Raw genomic sequence first — 18,288 nt, forward strand, 5'->3', positions numbered from 1 at the left:
ATTAAATGGAAATAAAAGGTCAAAATTAATTTTTCTAAATTTGTGAGATATCTATTTTAATTTTATTTTAATTTTTAATAAGTAATGGTGGTCTCATTGTCGTGTAGTATGTTCATGTTTGCATACTAATCAATTTAAGCGGTTAAATTATAAATAATCTATTTTTATAATATAGATTAAAAATTGAAATATTTATATCGACATAAACTATAAAAAAGAAATTAGGAGAAAATAAGTAAAATGGGCCTAATAATGGGCCTTTTCACTATCCATTCCTTCCTCGGCTACAAAATGGGCCTCATAATGGGCCTATAGAGAATTTTGAACACATAATTTAAAGGGCATCAAATTTTTGGTAAGATAAGTATGGACGTTTTAATTAAAATGTTCAATATCCTATTTTTTGAAATATTAGATTATTAAAAAAGAAAATTGCAGTAAAATTTTATACCATCTAAAACAACACCAAAGTTAAAAAAAATTGTAAATTTAATACAAGTTAAAATTTATTTACGAGTCCTTTCTGACTGCATAGCTTCAAAACGCTGTTCTACGTTGATCCACAGTTAACAAACACCTGAAAAAAGAAATATAGAATGAGATAAGTATAAAAATATTCAATAAATAGATCGTTTGTCGCTTGTAGGCTTTCGTCGCATCCAATCTTAAGTAAGCTACCACGTGCTTTTCTCTCGACTCTAGAAAGTTAGGGTCTAAGTTCTGTAGATATTTGAGTTTCTAGAAAGGCCTCGAAGTTTCGAGTGGTTCTTTTACTTGTCACATATCTAATCGAGTTTGGAAGTTCTTCACTGGGTTCTAGTGCTGTAAATTTACTAGACTAGACGTGTATTTTATCTTTGGATGAACTAACTTTTTTGTTCTCATACTCTGTAAGCTTACACTGTCACATTAGTGAATAAAGATATCTTTGGTTGAGGTGTCATTTAATCAAATCTATTTGGACAGATTGACATCATCATTTATGGAGCAGAAATTTTGGAAACTCTTATTGTCGATAACTATTTGAGTGACGTTTCTAAGCATGGAATTTGAAATTGATTAAAGAGAGTGACTCGGGGGAGTGTTGTGAATAGAACGAGAAGGATTTGGGGGGTTTAGGTGTGAAGGGGAGATAAAAACCGAGAAGACAAGTGGGCAATTTCTATATTTTTTTTTAGCATCGCAGATCTACTCGACGACATATCTTTAACACAAGGATAAACCAATTTTCAGTTCTTAGACTTGGTTGGTTTACATTTCTTTCATAGTAGAGGCTCGACCTCGTCATATACCATTATAAGACCCGAGGCCCGACATAAGCAAATTCTTCCGTATTTCTTTTAAAAATTATAACCAGAAGAATTTATTGAGGGTATTGGATGACGAATTTCAAGATGTGGTAGAAGATAATGATCCCGTCAAATTTTTTTAGTTTTTGGCCAATTGTAAATGTTTGATTCTCTCAGTAATTAACAAAATTGAATGAGAATAATCACTTAAACCATTATTTATTTTTGTAAGCATAGGAAAGCACACAACACAAACAAGCATGACTGACCCGAGCTAATTCCAAAAGGAAAACACAACAAGAACATAATATAACCAACCACACATCAAAACAGGAGGGAGCTTTTACTTAAGGTGAGACTCTATATCCCTAGTGAGATTATTCATGAGATCAAGGTACTTATATGGATACGGAGACCCATCATCAAGTTTCTCATATTCCAACGTCAAAACCGCCAAACAATGTTCAGGTCCCTTCGGCACAACTTGATATATTCCCTTAAAAGTTTTGTAATGCTCAAACACATCTCCTTCTAATCCAATCAAAGTCACCGACAGCTTCTCGTCATCAAATTCCACTTGTTCTTTGAAGACTTCATCCTTACCATCTTAACCATCAAACATACATAAACAACGCGTTATTCACATAACCCTAATGAAAACAAAAACAATAAATCGATATCACGATCGTTGATACGTACCAATATTGTAGTTCCAGATTTTGATGGAGCCATGGCCATGGGTATCCCAATCGCCTTCATGAACTTCAACATTTTTGAAGATGCCAGGGCTGATATTGGGAATATGAGAAACTTGATGCTTGAAAACCTTATAGTATTTGTGAGCAGCTGCATTTAATTCTAATTCACTCACGAACTTACCACGAAGAGACATTGTTTCAGAAACCCTGTTGGAGATTGGCTTGCAGATAACACTCCCCAATGGCTTCCCCTTTTTATACACACCCTCTTCGAGTGATGAACTATTTTATTATTTTTGCTGTTTAATTCATCAATTATTGCATTTGGCCTACTCAGATATCATAAATATTTTTTGATGTTCATTTTGTGTATCATAATTTGAATGGGTAGCCATCTTCAACTACTACCCACCCATCATTTATTTTCTAAATGAGTACCCGCATATGATCTTAATAGCAGATATTGTCCTGTTTAGACTTTCCCTTTCGAGTTTTTCTTCAAGATTTTAAAACGCTCTTTTAGAGTTACACAGCTAATCGGTGCTCATCTAGATACTCTTCTCTTTAGGTTTTCCCTTCTGGGCTTTTCCTTATGTGTTTCATTCTCCTCCTCAACCAATGTTAGATGTCACATATGTAGTGAATTATACAATCCAGAAAAAAGCGAGACAATGTAGAAAAGCTTATTCTAGTGGTTCGTGAAGAAGAACATCAAAGAAGATTCTCGTCTATTAAAGAAATGAACAATATATACTTTTTTAGTATGAAAAAAGCTATCACTAATTGATATTATTATCAGTGTCATGGTTTTAAGACTCGTAGAGTTTATTAAAGAGAGGTTTCCATGTGCTTATAAGGAATGTTTCGTTATCCTCTCCAACCAACATGAGACTTCACATGGATCTTTCTCTCGGTAGATTTTCTATTGTCAACTTCAAGATTTAAAGCTCGAAATTTTATTGGTACGGTGATGGAGATTCGAAGTGATGTTTACACTCCAAACGGATCTTAATTTTAATTATTTTGGGTGCAACAAAATGAAAGGATGACACAACCAACCACATATTTACTTATTAAACACCTTTTAATTTCAGTATTTCATTAAAAATTATTTTTTAAAAAAATTAAAGAATGATATTATAACACCTCAAATATAAAGTATATTATGGTCTAAAACTATGTTAAAATTCTGATTAATGGAAAAATATTTCAAGATCTATAATTTGGACATTTTATTTAACAATATTTGAAATTAATAAACAATTGTTTGAATTTCTGAGACAATAATTTAATTATTTTAAAATTTAGTTTCCTTATTGCATTTGGCAACAATTAATTAATCCACTCAATATCCGGAATATTTATTGCATTCACGTTACAAAAATATTTTTTTAAATAGTTGACAGATAATTGTTATCAGAAATTAAAAATATTAGAAAAATGAAAATACAAAAAATTGGTAAATCTATTAGGGGTAATATTTTTTTTAAAATAATTAAAAAAAGAAGAACTCGACAACTCTTTTCGAGAGTTGAGTTAGATTTAATTGTAAATTTTATTCGGATTGTTCGAGTCACCAACATTGATTCAGTACCATACCTAATAATTTAAATATGTTTGAGGTAAATGAGATTCTCGCCGAGAATGTTATAATCATACTTCGACATTTTCTCTCAACCGTGGGGCTAACACTAATGCAACAAAAACGACAAATGAAGATTATGAGTGAGTGTTATTATTATTATTATTTTTATTTTTTTTTTTTTGAAAAACTTTTTACCTAGAAAAAAAAAATAATACTTTTGATCACATGTTTTTTTAGCCATATTTTAGAAATGGCTTTTTAAATAATATATTTTTAAGAAAATATATTTTTCCACCCACTCTGGCTTTTTGGTTAGAAAAAAATGATAAAACTAATAATTAAATATGGGAATTGTATCTTCTATTATATAATAATATTTTTTAAGGTAAATAGTGATGATAGGATGGTAAAATATTATTGAGTAAGCCTCGTTACAAATTATTTTTAAATTGTAATATAAGTTAAATTAAAATATTTTTGTAGTTTTATTTATATGATTAAAATTAATTATTTCCACAAGAGAGCTTCGAATAATTTCTCATGACAAGTTATTGCTAAGTTTGAAAAGATAAAGTTGAATCAGATCAAAATCTAATTTAAATTATTGAAAAAATCAATAATATAAGTCGAGTTCATATCTAACCTCTCAACTTTATTTCACATCAACTTTTAAAAAGTTATTACAATTGTAAGCCAAAGTTTTGGTTCTATATAGTTGAGATATATATATATTTTTTTGGTTGAATTTAGGATTTTGATTAAGTTATTTTACGATAAAAATTATTTTTTTAAATAATTATTTTTGGCTTTCAAACTTTTGAGATATCTATTTTAATTTTTTAATTTTTAGTAAATAATAGTGGCCTTATTAACCAATTTAGGCCTAATTTAACGGATTAAATTACAAATATATCTATTTTTTAAATTTTCTACTCGAGAAATTTTGGTTGGTTTTTTTTTATCCTTCTATATTAACATCTTTTAAAATTAAAGATCACAAAGATGCTTTACTATTTATTGAATGAGGTCGAGATTGATTTTTAAAATAAATATAAAAGATGTTGAAGCAATTAAAAGAATATCTTCTTAGCTGGGCCACATAAATTATTAAGAAACAAAGTCAATGCTTGCCATTTTGGGTTAGAAGGATAATTAATAAAAGAATAAATAGATCAATATTATTAAAAATAAAATTAATTAATTAATTAATTAATCTATGTGTGTTGTAGAAGACTCCATCATCCCACTATTTTTATTTTTTATTTTTAAATCCCTATGGGCGTAACCTTGTTTATAATTTAATTGCGTGTCCAAAATCTATGAAGATTATGAAAATTGTTTTGTTAGTATTTTAAATATAACCAATAATAATAATATATCTATAGATATACTATTATTTTCTTTATTAGTTGACTCTTCGAACCAATATTATAGGTTGGAAGTTATCAACTTAAACATAACTTAACTAATTAGTGCATATATCTTCGACCAACGAGGTTAGGATTTGAATCTCCCTCGCCTGACTACCACTTGTTTAACTTAACTCATTTGCTCGTTCGGTTATGGCTATATGACTAACTTCCCGAATTTAGGTCAACCTATTTATTTGCAAGTTCTTTAACTTGATGTGTAGACCACGCAATCTTGCATAAAATTAAAAATTAAAAAAAAAAAAGTTTTCAAAAACTAAATATTTATTTTTATAACATGACTAAAAATTTAAATATTTATATTGAGAAAATGAAGTATAAAAAGGAAATTATCCATTATCAGCAGCCAAATATTACATTATTCAAGACATTAGGAACTTAGGACAAAGCTACCTAAAGCTTTGTTAGTAACTTCATTTCTTTAATTAATATAATATATATATACACACACATATTCATAGGTAAGCTCTAATGATTATGTATTCGTACGTACATAAATGACATGTTATATTAGAAGTATGGTCGAGATTATTATGCCTAATAGATCACATGGTATATATTAGAGGTTTGGTCCTAAATAATATACCTTACTTTTTCAAGTGATGTGTAACATTTTTACCTCTTGTTAGAACTATTGGAGAGGTCGACAAACTGCGTTTATCAGCAGAACCCAAAACGTCATGGACTTCCTTGCTTCTGTCATCTTTGCAAGATTTGGTTGCAGATGATGATAGTATCTGCACTGTTAAGCTTCCACCTACATATCAAAATCACCAGGACACTGAAAAAAGTCGTGCAAAGTAGAGGGGAGTATGAACACCATATCTTATAGAATAAGATGCAAAGAAATGCAGAAATATTTGTCCAGAAGAATTGTAGATATATGTTTTTTATGCAATCAGCTATTCTTTTGTTCATAATCTGATACACTTTGTTGATCCTCAGCATAGGGGTAACAATATTGTTCATAATCTAATAATTTTTACCTTTCAAATAAAAGTCTTATTGAAATCACTAAGGAATAATGTTTACCACTCATAATAAACCACAAGAAAAGCCGAAAAGTTTACTGATGTTGAAAATTTTACTTGAAAGATAAGATAGCATAGCTCCTATCACAAATTTTTAAATTTTGTAAGGAAGTTTACCTAGCACCAGAGCAGCACCAATCCAGCCACTCAATCCCCACCTTTCACCAAGAAGGAACCAGGCAAAACTTCCACCCCAGACTGGCTCCAAACTGTAAATAACCGCAGTTTCTGTGGCTGATACATCGCACATGGCACCCATCTGGAGAATCGTATATTGATTTGCTAAGAAAATATTGTTTGCAGCAATTCAAGTGCATACCCATGTGCACAGATGTATCACATACATGCATTCATATACATATACATAAAAGTTCAATATTTGTATAATTTAGACCGGATCTGTAACCGTCCAAGCCCATCGCTAGTAGATATTGTTCTTTTTAGGCTTTCCGTTAAGGAATGCTTCATTTCTACACCCTCATAAAAAATGCTTCGTTTCCCTCTCCAATCGAGGTAAGATCTCACAATTCACCCCCTTAAGGGTCAGCGTCCTCGCTAGCATATGGCTTAGTGCCCCTAATCGCTAGCAAATATTTGGGCCTTTCTTTTCAAGCTTCCCCTTAAGGTTTTAAAACGCGTTTACTAGGAGAGGTTTCCACACCCTTATAAGAAATGCTTCGTTCCCCTCCCCAACCGATGTAAGATCCCACGTGATCAAATAAAATCAAATAGCATCTCAAAGGAAAAGCAAGGCTGAAATTAAAATTTTATATATAGACAAAATAAGAAGGCATACCTCTAGCCAGAGGCAAAAACCAGTAGACAATAAGCCTGTGTACAGAGCAGGTACCCAAGGAAACATGAACACCCAATCTGAATACGTTTTCCAATTCCACGACTCACTAATTGTTTCTGTTCCATCAATCCATCTCCAAATAAAGTACCACAGCATCGATAAAATAGAAACAACGCAAACCTGTAAAAGTAATTAAAATCATTCAAACTATACAGCAAAACTTACACCATTGCCACCCCTCCCCAATATGAGAAAATATTAACTTCATATGCAAGGAGTGGTACTAATTTATCCTTTTCTGTACGCCTTGAAATATGCTCTGTTCTAAGCATATGCACACCAAAAAAGATTGCACTCAAGAAGTTCAAAAGATCTCCCACCTGAAATAAATCATAAGAACTAGTTGAATGTAGTGTTTACACATACATCAAAATCTCAAATTGAAAGCATTCAGAAATTTAAAAAACTGCTGATTAGATTACATTCTGCCAATAATCACAATAATTTTGAGAATAAACATACACATGGAGGGGATCCACTAGATTCAAGCATTGCAACCCCAATGACTGACATGAGAACTCCAAACCAGGTACGAGAAGGAACTACAGCACCTAAAACTCCATCAAGTATTGGAACTACAAGTACCTGATTATTGATACACAAGAACATTAACACACAATATTATAGCAAGAACATTAACACAACATATAATTCAGAATATTACCGTGAGCATTGATATAAAGGATGCTCGCCCGGCATCAGATGTAAGCAGTCCAAATGCCTGCATCAGGTACCCCAGACTAACCCAGAAACCTAACTCTATTCCAGCATTACGAGTCTCAACATCATCCCATTTATACAATACAAGTGGAACGAATGGAATAGCAGTTATGGCAAACCGCACAGCATTGAAGGTTGCTGGATCCACTAATTCTTCAACCTCTTTCACAACTGGAATACTGCTAGCTACAGCAGCAATGATTTGAAGATATGGAACAGTATTTTAGTTGAAGATCTTAATGAAATTCCTATTATATGAAAAGGAAAAAAACTTCAAGACTTTTGTAGCTAGCACTTTTAATAGTAGAAAAAATTTGTATATTATGGCAAAGTTTCTGCTGAACCACATGTGATTGAGTACGAATTCCGCTTCAGCATACATAAACCTTACATATCTACTCCACATTCTTACGATTAATTCAGAATATCAACAATTGATCTAATAGAAAAGGGGCGGTGTTAAGGAGAAACTCACCATAAACAATCGTGACGATGTTGAGCAAAATGATACTCCTAACTTTCTTCGAGGCAAAAAAGATTCTTCGCCAAAGAGAACGTTTATCAAATAAGGATACCAGAGAGAGAATCACACTCTTACGCCGTCGAATCGAAGTAGAAGAGATCCGAACAAGCTCATGCCCTTGGCAATCTCCGAGAACGACGGATTTCGAAATCCGAGCATCAGAATTTGTAGATTTCGGCCGCGGCAAATTGGAGTTATGAGCACAAACAGCGCAACGACGAGTTGAGGAATCATTCACGCGAGATCGTTTGCAGTAATAGAAGATGAAATTCGACGGGGAGGTTAGGGGAATGGAAGATTTTAGCTTGATTGGAGCAGTTTGAAGAGATGAACTCCATTGATGTGAAGCTCCCATAGCTCAGTCCGATCGGAACAGCATATTATTCCAGTTCCTGTGTACCAAATTTGTTGGATTTCACTCGTTACGGAAATAATGGCCATGTTCTTACTGCTGAGCTTCAATTGCCTGTGACAGATCCGTCTCTTCTCGAGAAGCCAATTGTTTAACGGCACGTTCACAAAATTGCATCCATAATGCTAGAAAGGAATTTTTTATGATAGAAAATTTTTCTATTTTCTTTTCTTTTCTCGGATAAAAAATGTAAAGCAATGATTTTTTTTTTTTGTGGGCTAAATTAATAAAAATAACCTAAAATTTGTCTAAAAAATATTTGATTTTAGATATAAAAAAAAAAAAAAAAAAAAAAAAAAAAACCTTAAAATTTTAAAAAATTTCATTATTAAGGTTTAATTAAAAAAATAAAAAATAATCGTATGATGAAAACCATTTTAGTTTATTTAAAAAATATCTTTTAAAAAGTATCCTTCAATTTTAAAAAGTTGCTTTAATAACTATATTTAAAAATAATAATAACATTAACATAGTTTAACTTTATAGAAAAAAGTTTAAAAAAAAAAATCTTACCAACGAAAATCGAAAGCCACGATAATACGCCTGACTCTTTCATTTTCATTTCCAAATCGAAAGTCAAGGCGTTAGCGCTTTAGAAAGATTGCAGGGCATTGAGGCTTGACTAAGAATCTTGAAAGGGCTTTTTCAGCTTTTTCTGCTACAGCGGACCGTTAGGTTAGCAGGGTGCCCCGGTTTGGGGGCTTGAAGGACTTAGCGCCATGACAAGGGGTATTAGAGCCAAAGGTTCGGCCAAGCCATGACTAGTGGGGAAAAAACCGATCGTTGATACCTCATAGATTATCTCTAAACTCTTTAATGTTATTTTTGAAAATTCACGTGTATTTTCTAATAATGATACAAATCTTAAGGGTATTTTTAAAATTTTTAAAAATAAATTAAAAGTAATATTAAAACTTTTAATACACAAAAGTATTTTTAAAATTTAAAAGGGTATGTTAAATATTTTTTAAACAACATTTTCATGTTCCATCCAAATGGTAAGAGTGTTTTTTATTTTTTATTTTTTAAATTTTAAAATATTTTTTAGATTTTTATAAAAGTTTAACGTGTCATTTGAAATTAATGGTATTTAAAAAAAATTATCATGTATTATTAGTTAATTTGTTCGAGGATTATATTCTTAAGTAATATAAAATCTAAAAATTTAATCGGTTAAAATTGTTTTATTAATTTAATTTAATAAAAAAAATTAATTAATTAGCAAACATTAGTTATTTAAAGTATTTACTAAAACAGAATAAAAATTCAGTTTATTTATATTAGAATTCTAATAACATTTTCACGTTACTTCAATATAGTTAATTATTTTCACATCATAAACAAAATGATATGGAGTTACTGTCAAATACATGGCATAATCTTTTTAGGTAGAAATATTCATTTAAAATAATTTATGTCATAGACTTATAGGTTTGCGAAAATGAATTAAAACAACAACAAAAAATAATAATAATAAACTAAATTAAAATAAAATTAATGAAAAATATTTTTAAAAAAATGTCTATACTAAAAATTGGATACCAATGAAATTATTATTTTTAAATAATACAAAATATGCTTATATCACGAGACCATATTTAAATTGGTCCTTAGTTTGAGAAGTTGTGGATTTGGTCTATTAATCATTGGAAGTTTTTTTTTTTTTTTTTTTTTTTTTTTCTTTTAAATAATAATTTATATATATTATGTAATGAATAGATATAAATACAACTTATTTTATTTGTAATTTCTTAGAAAATAATATTTATTTTGTCGTTTGCAATTATTGTAATCTTCGTGGGGTACCGACTCTAAAAGTCTTATGTCCCGGAAAAACTTCGACCAAATCTTGTTTTTATATGAAACTTAGGTTAACTACTATATATTTGAAATTTACTCGAAAGTTTTATGATATTTTTTTTTTTTGCTTATTTAAAAGTTATCATTAAACTTTCACATGTTCTATTAATATTTTTAATATTTTTTTAAAAACTTCAAAAATGTCTTTAACCTTTTTTAAAAACTAAAAAGAACACCTTTAAGATTTTTAAAAAATATTATTATCCTTACTATCATGTTTATTTTAAAAAATAGTCATGAATTTTCAGAAGTAACAATAAAAAATTTAGAGATTCTTAACGTTATTTTTTAAATTTTATAAATTTTTCTAAAATATATTACCAACGGGTATTTTTGAATTTTTTTAATTAATTTTTGAAATTTTTTTAAGTTTAAAATTACCTTCTTAAAAGTATAAAGTTGTTGGTATTTCTATTAATTTAGCTTATATTCTCAAAGATTATATCAACCAATAATTCAAATAAAGTATAATAAATTCTATCGTTGATCATAAAATATGTAATATAATAACCATCAAGAGATAATACCAAATCAAAAAGATATTTGTCTATGATCATGAACAAACTATTATTGCATTAAATTATCATTCAATTATGGAAGAAATTAAATTTTTTTAAAAATAATTAAGTTTTATGATGTGGATTCCTTTTAATATCACGCCTCTAATTTCAAATCTACAATAAAACAAAATCACTAAAGTTCAAGTCTGACTCAAATAGAATCTAACTGTGGCTCTAAAAAATACGCAAAACAACATTTAAATGCAAGCAACTCAACTATATCGAGCTGAAGTTTGTCACTTGGATTGTCCAAGCTAAGGTATACATTAGATGATAGATGACATGGTGGAGATCGAATATGTTGATATTCTAATATACAATGAATGAAGGCATGTGTCAGATGAGTGATGGACACATAGCATAGAGTAAAACTATTATCTACCCACCCTCCATTGTGCTAAGTGTATTGTAACAGTCCAAGTCTACTGATAGTAAATATTATCTGTTTTGTCCCGTTATATATCGTCATCAACCTCACGGTTTTAAAATGCATCTATTAGGGAGAGGTTTCCACACCTTGATCAGGAATGTTTCATTCCCTTCTCCAACTGATGTGGGATCTCACATGTATATTCAAAGCCGACAAGTAGTATTTAGAGTATTCCATGGTTGATTCCTAAGTGTGTTCATGTTAACCCCGATTGAGTCAGGATATTGTTCAATTTGTAGCTATGAAAATTGTGTTTGTTGTCGACCTTCAAATGGCGACTTTGACCATAAGATCATTTGCGTTGATTTGAGTATAACCAAGTAGATAAGGCACTGCTTACTATAATAAAGTTGATAATTTGATCTGACACAGATATCCACGATTGATGTATTCAAAATACCCAAATAAAACATATTATTACTTAATCGCCACTCATTTTACATAACGACATATAGAACATAAAGCTTATCGAAATAGAAGAGTAAAGCAACAAAGATTCATAATCAAACCCACAAACATAACTTGAAAATAGCATACAACTTCGAAACAACATATAGCTATGAAGCTCGAACCATCACACCAAAGCTTCTTATTTGAGGTGAGATTCAATATCCTTAGTGATGCCATTCATGAGATCAATATATTGATAAGGATAAGGAGAGCCATCATCAAGTTTCTCATACTCAATCGTCAGAACTGCCAAACAATGGCTAGGACCCTTTGGCACAACCTGATATACCGGCTTGAAGGTTTTATAATGATTGAACACATCTCCTTCCAATCCAACCAAAACTACCGTGAATTTCTCGTCGTGAAATTCCACTCGCTCTTTGAAAACCTCAGACTTCCCGTCTTACAAATCAAACACAAAGAACAAACAAGAAATAGGGTTATTCAAGAAAATAACATAAAGTGATCGAGAGATGTATGCATACCAACTGTGTAATGCCAGGTCTTGATAGAGCCATGGTCATGACTATCCCAATCTCCTTCATGAATCTCAACGTGCTGGATGAATTTTGGGGTGATATTAGGAACATGAAAGCATTGATCCTTGAAGACTTTGTAATACTTCTCAGCAGGTGCGTTTATCTCTAGCTCGCTCACCAGTTTCCCGACCAGAGACATGGCTTCGATTCTTCCACTTGATTGCTTCACAGATGCACACAATAATGCTTAATTCCTTGTCCTATTTATACAAATCTCTAATCATAATTTATCATATATTATATTTATTATTTTGTATTATTTGTATGGTCATAGAGGGCACTATATGCAAGGCCAATTATATATACATTTTACTTTTATTTTTTAATAAAAAAAAATATTGTTTACTTTTATAAAAATATATATATTGTGGGCTCCTAAATCTTTGAAAATTTGTACCTCAACCGATCCCAAATTTTTTAAATTTGTTTATTGGAAGGAGAAGACATGTTTCAAAACATGAACCTTTCATTTATGTGGTAGTAGAAGCATTAGGATCAGTTTATATTTTATTTAGAATTAAATAAAATTATGAATTATGCAAACTTACATTGAAGAAATATGGAGAACGTTGTAATATCCGAGTTTGGACATGAAAAAATTTCTCGACTTTTAATTTTTACGAACCAAGAAGATTTAAAAGAAAAAAAAAATTAAGGTCAACACAAAAGACTATTAGTCACTCGTTAGAAGATCGGTGAAGAAAAAAAGAGAGAAATATGGTTTGTAGGAAAGATAACCTATCATACCAGTTGTGATCCCGACATTTGGAGGCATTTTTCGGCCAAGGCTCATTCATGGAAGTTGCTCAGGATCTCGAAGATAGTAGGTATGGAGGTTTGAATCACGCAAATCGGCCAAGAAATAGACGAGGATCTAGATGTAAGAATTTTAGGATTTTGACTTCGATTTTTTTTTCGATCCGAGAATTTCCTTAAGTGTTAGATTTTGAACAATATTCGTGAAGAAAAGAGCAAAATCGACCGGAAGTCAAAGTTTCGTAAACCTGAAGAGTTTGTTTTTGTTGATAATTAATTAAATTGAATGAAATTAATTTCATTGGATTAAGAACGGAAAAGTGGAATCATTTCTGAAAATTTCATAAATTCATGAAAATTCTATGCATGAACGCACAAGGGGCAGCTCGAAGGCATGCACCCAGAGGGGATGAAGGAGACATGTCACGCCACTAGATAAATTGGAAGAAAAACAAGAAAACACGTTGAGGCTGGGATTCGAAGGCCCGCTTTGAAAATAGCGTGAAATGTGTTGATCATATGTCTATCGAAGGAAAATCTTCAAAAAAACATTGTCGCTGGGCTCGAAATTAACATCGTTCTGCCAGGGGTGGACACTCTAGTGGCACCATTCATTCTGCTAGGGGTCGAGAGCTATCTTAGTCTTTTTTGGTGTTGTGAAGGTTTATTGGGTTCCTAAAAACGTCAAACACTCTACTTGTAGGCTCTTATTACATTCAATTTTTTGTAAATTACCACGGGTTTTTACGCTCTAGGAAGAATGGGCCTAAATTCTAGAGCAATTTGAGCTGCTAGAAAGGCATTGAAATTTCGAGTGGTTCTATTACTTGTCACAAACCCAATTGTGGTCTAGAAGTTATTCATCGGGTTCTAGCATTGTACTGGACAATGTATCTTATCTCTAAGTAAATTAATTCTTTTGTTTTCATACTTTGTAAGTTTGTATTGTCATAACAATGAATAATTGATATTCTAGGTTGAGGTAAGCGTATTGTCATAACAATGAATAATTGATATTCTAGGTTGAGGCCTTACCTCATCATACTATTTGGACGGTATAACATCTTCTTATCAAGGTTAGTTGACCACCCTTAACACAGAACTAAGTCATACTAAATTTGGCGGAGCGACCTTATGTGCTGACCACTATTAGAGTTGAGGGAGTGGCTTCGAGCCACATGCGAGCCAGAACTTAGAGCCCATCCGGATCACATAGTATTTAAAATATTTTGTGGTCGATTCCAATATTTGTCTAACTACTTTGTACCTAAGTATGTTCATGTTGACCCCAAACTCAATTAGGATATTGTTCTATGTCAAATGGCGACTTTGACCATAGATCATTTGCGTTGGTTTGAGTATAACCAAGTAGATAAAGCACCGCTTACCATAATAAAAGTTAATAATTTGATCTTCCACGATATCCACGATTGGTATAATTAAAATACCCAAATAAAACATATTTATTACTTAATCACCACTCATTTTACATAACGACAAACTTTAATTTATTTACTTTTCACTAGAACATAAAGCTTATCGAAATAGAAGAGTAAAGCAACAAACATACATAATCAAACCCACGAAGATAACTTGAAAATAGCATACAACTTCGAAATAACATATAGCTATGAAGCTCGAACCGACACACCAAAGCTTCTTATTTGAGGTGAGATTCAATATCCTTAGTGATACCATTCATGAGATCAATATACTTAAAAGGATATGGAGAGCCATCATCAAGTTTCTCATACTCAATCGTCAGAACTGCCAAACAATGGCTAGGACCCTTTGGCACAACCTGATATACCGGCTTGAAGGTTTTATAATGATTGAACACATCTCCTTCCAATCCAACCAGAACTACCGTGAATTTCTCGTCATGAAATTCCACTCGCTCTTTGAAAATCTCAGACTTCCCATCTTACAAATCAAACAGAAAGAACAAACAAGAAATAGGTTATTCAAGAAAATAAAACAAAGTGATGGAGAGATATATGCATACCAACTGTGTAATGCCAGGTCTTGATAGAGCCATGGTCGTGGCTATCCCAATCTCCATCATGAATTTCAACGTGCTGAATGATTTTTGGGGTGATTTTAGGAACATGAAAGCATTGATCCTTGAAGACTTTGTAATACTTCTCAGCAGGTGCGTTTATCTCTAGCTCGCTCACCAGTTTCCCGACTAGAGACATGGCTTCGATTCTTCCTCTTGATTGCTTCACAGAAGGATGCATACAATAATGCTTAGTTCCTTGTCCTATTTATACAAATCTCTAGTCATAATTTATCATATATTATATTTATTATTTGCATGGTCGAAGAGGGCACTATAGTTTAAGAATCACGACTCTCCATAATGGATATTATCCACTTTGAGGATAGCTTTCGTGGCTTTGTTTTGGGCTTCCCCAAAAAGCTTCGTACCAATGTAGATAGTATTCCTCACTTATAAATTTACGATCTTTCATTAAATTAACCAATATGGAACTCACTCTCAATAATCCTCGTCACTGTATGGCCAATTACCTATACATTTTACTTTTATTTTTTTAATGAAAATAATATTGTTTACTTTTATATATATATATATATATATATATATATATTTATTTATTTATTTATTTATTTATTTTGTGGGCTCCCTAAATCTTTGAAAATTTGTACCTCAATCGCTCTCAGATTTTTTTAATTTGTTTATAGGAAGGAGAAGACATGTTTCACGACATCAACTTTTCATTCATGTTACAGTAGAAATATGGAGAACGTTGTAACATCGGAGTTTCGACACGAACAAATTTCTCGACATGAACAAATAATGCAGGACGTCCACACATAGCAAAAGTGTGTGATATCCAGGATGGGAGTCTCCTACTCTTACGTGAAGACACGTGTGGTGATGCTCTAGTGGCACTTTCACACTACTAGGTGCCGTGATGGTTTACTGGATTCCTACGATGTCCAAACATGGACTCTCAACAAACTGGGCCTTATAATGGGTTCAAGCTCTTTTGGGCTCTCTTAGTATGGGAATCATCGGCTACAAACTGGGCCTTATAATGGGCCTCATAATGGGCCTTATATTACCGACTAAAATTGAATTGAAAATAAATTTGAGATATTTTTTTATTTTATATCTAAATGTAAAATATAAACTTAGTTAATAAATCTTTATTTTTGTTTAATAATATTTTAAATTAATAAATGTATAAAATCTATGTCTAATAGAGTACCGAGCGATTAACCTAGTATCAAATAAATTATTGAATATTAAAATATGTGACATAGAAAATATAGAATTTTGTTATATAGTTTTAAAAGTGGAAGAGTATAGTTATAGGCATATGAGTGAGTAATGTAGAATCCCTATCAGCCCACCCATAAACCCATAAATATAATTGAACTACAAAGTACAGTGATGACTAAGGTATACATTAGATGATAGATGATGGGGGTGGAGATCGAATATGTTGATATTCTATAATATGATGAATGAGGGCGCGTGTCAAATGAGTGATGGACAAATAGCATATGGTAAAACTATTATCTACCCACTCTCCATTGTGTTAAGTGTATTGTAACAGTCCAAGTCTACTACAATTAAATATTATCTGTTTTGTTTCGTTACATATGGTCATCAATCTCACGATTTAAAAATGTATCTACTAGGGAGAGATTTCCACACCCTGATCACGAATGTTTCATTCTCCTCTCCAACCGTGTGGGATCTCACATGTATATTTAAAGCCGACAAAGTAGTATTTAGAGTATTTCATGGTTGATTCATAAGCGTGTTCATGTTAACCCCGATTGAGTCAAGATATTGTTCAATTTGTAGCTATGATAATTGTGTTTGTTGTCGACCTTCAAGTGGCAACTTTGACCATAGATCATTTGCATTGGTTGGAGTATAACCAAGTAGATAAGACACCGCTTACCATAATAAAAGTTGATAATTTGATCTTCCACGATATCCACGGTTGATGTATTCAAAATACCCAAATAAAACATATTATTACTTAATCACCACTCATTTTACAAAACGACAAACTTTAATTTATTTACTTTCACTAGAACATAAAGCTTATCAAAATAGAAGAGTAAAGCAACAAACATACATAACCAAACCCACAAATATGACAACTTGAAAATAGCATACAACTTCGAAACAATATATAGCTAGAAGCTCGAACCGACATACCAAAGCTTCTTATTTGAGGTGAGATTCAATATCCTTAGTGATACCATTCATGAGATCAACATACTTAAAAGGATATGGAGAGCCATCATCAAGTTTCTCATACTCAATCGTCAGAACTGCCAAACAATGGCTAGGACCCTTTGGCACAACCTGACAAACCGGCTTGAAGGTTTTATAATGATTGAACACATCTCCTTCCAATCCAACCAAAACTACCGTGAATTTCTTGTCATGAAATTCCACTCGCTCTTTGAAAACCTCAGACTTCCCGTCTTACAAATCAAACACAAAGAACAAACAAGAAATAGGGTTATTCAAGAAAATAAAACAAAGTGATGGAGAGATATATGCATACCAACTGTGTAATGCCAGGTCTTGATAGAGCCATGGTCGTGGCTATCCCAATCTCCATCATGAATTTCAACGTGCTGAATGATTTTTGGGGTGATTTTAGGAACATGAAAGCATTGATCCTTGAAGACTTTGTAATACTTCTCAGCAGGTATGTTTATTTCTAGCTCGCTCACCAGCTTTCCGACCAGAGACATGGCTTCGATTCTTCCTCTTGATTGCTTCACAGATGGATGCATACAATAATGCTTAGTTCCTTGTCCTATTTATACAAATCTCTATTTATCATATATTATATTTATTATTTGTATGGTCTAAGAGGTAATTATAGGTTAAAGAATCACGACTCTCCATAATGGATATTATCCACTTTGAAGATAAGCTTTCGTGGCTTTGTTTTGGGCTTCCCCAAAAAGTTTGATACCAATGGAGATAACATTCCTTACTTATAAATCTACGATCTTCCCTTAAATTAACCAATATGGGACTCACTCTCTATAATCCTCGTCACTGTCACTGTACGACCAATTACATATATATTTTGTGGGCTCCATAAATCTTTGAAAATTTGTACCTCAATCGCTCCCAAATTTT

At 31.8% G+C, this 18,288-nt stretch overlaps 5 protein-coding genes across 6 annotated transcripts; all 5 read right to left on the bottom strand.

Moving 5' to 3' along the window:
* Positions 1–1,483: 1,483 nt before the first annotated feature.
* Positions 1,484–2,228, bottom strand: LOC111811233 (MLP-like protein 328). Its single transcript, XM_023697995.2, has 2 exons — positions 1,989–2,228; positions 1,484–1,895 (listed from the first exon to the last, which is right to left on the bottom strand). The coding sequence occupies exons 1-2, from the start codon at positions 2,179–2,181 to the stop codon at positions 1,633–1,635; spliced, it is 456 nt and encodes a 151-aa protein (XP_023553763.2). The 5' UTR covers positions 2,182–2,228; the 3' UTR covers positions 1,484–1,632.
* Positions 2,229–5,318: 3,090 nt separating this feature from the next.
* Positions 5,319–8,659, bottom strand: LOC111809127 (uncharacterized). Of its 2 annotated transcripts, none has more exons than XM_023695490.2 (7): positions 8,085–8,658; positions 7,554–7,795; positions 7,352–7,474; positions 7,093–7,209; positions 6,830–7,009; positions 6,151–6,292; positions 5,319–5,759 (listed from the first exon to the last, which is right to left on the bottom strand). In XM_023695490.2, the coding sequence occupies exons 1-7, from the start codon at positions 8,485–8,487 to the stop codon at positions 5,590–5,592; spliced, it is 1,377 nt and encodes a 458-aa protein (XP_023551258.2). In that variant the 5' UTR covers positions 8,488–8,658; the 3' UTR covers positions 5,319–5,589. The 2 variants fall into 2 exon arrangements, with proteins under 2 accessions (XP_023551258.2, XP_023551265.2); XM_023695497.2 differs by having other exon boundaries at positions 5,644–5,783; positions 8,085–8,659.
* Positions 8,660–11,782: 3,123 nt separating this feature from the next.
* On the bottom strand, positions 11,783–12,561 carry LOC111809144 (MLP-like protein 328). The gene is made up of 2 exons (XM_023695509.2): positions 12,330–12,561; positions 11,783–12,246 (listed from the first exon to the last, which is right to left on the bottom strand). The coding sequence occupies exons 1-2, from the start codon at positions 12,520–12,522 to the stop codon at positions 11,984–11,986; spliced, it is 456 nt and encodes a 151-aa protein (XP_023551277.2). The 5' UTR covers positions 12,523–12,561; the 3' UTR covers positions 11,783–11,983.
* Positions 12,562–14,562: 2,001 nt separating this feature from the next.
* LOC111809151 (MLP-like protein 328) lies at positions 14,563–15,364 on the bottom strand. The gene is made up of 2 exons (XM_023695521.2): positions 15,145–15,364; positions 14,563–15,062 (listed from the first exon to the last, which is right to left on the bottom strand). The coding sequence occupies exons 1-2, from the start codon at positions 15,335–15,337 to the stop codon at positions 14,800–14,802; spliced, it is 456 nt and encodes a 151-aa protein (XP_023551289.2). The 5' UTR covers positions 15,338–15,364; the 3' UTR covers positions 14,563–14,799.
* A 1,988-nt stretch (positions 15,365–17,352) lies between these two features.
* LOC111809157 (MLP-like protein 328) lies at positions 17,353–17,891 on the bottom strand. The gene is made up of 2 exons (XM_023695534.2): positions 17,699–17,891; positions 17,353–17,615 (listed from the first exon to the last, which is right to left on the bottom strand). The coding sequence occupies exons 1-2, from the start codon at positions 17,889–17,891 to the stop codon at positions 17,353–17,355; spliced, it is 456 nt and encodes a 151-aa protein (XP_023551302.2).
* Between the last annotated feature and the right edge of the window lie 397 nt (positions 17,892–18,288).

The sequence above is a fragment of the Cucurbita pepo genome, chromosome 1, assembly GCF_057944985.1.
Source record: "Cucurbita pepo subsp. pepo isolate OVF chromosome 1, ASM5794498v1, whole genome shotgun sequence".
Classification (NCBI taxonomy): domain Eukaryota; kingdom Viridiplantae; phylum Streptophyta; class Magnoliopsida; order Cucurbitales; family Cucurbitaceae; genus Cucurbita; species Cucurbita pepo.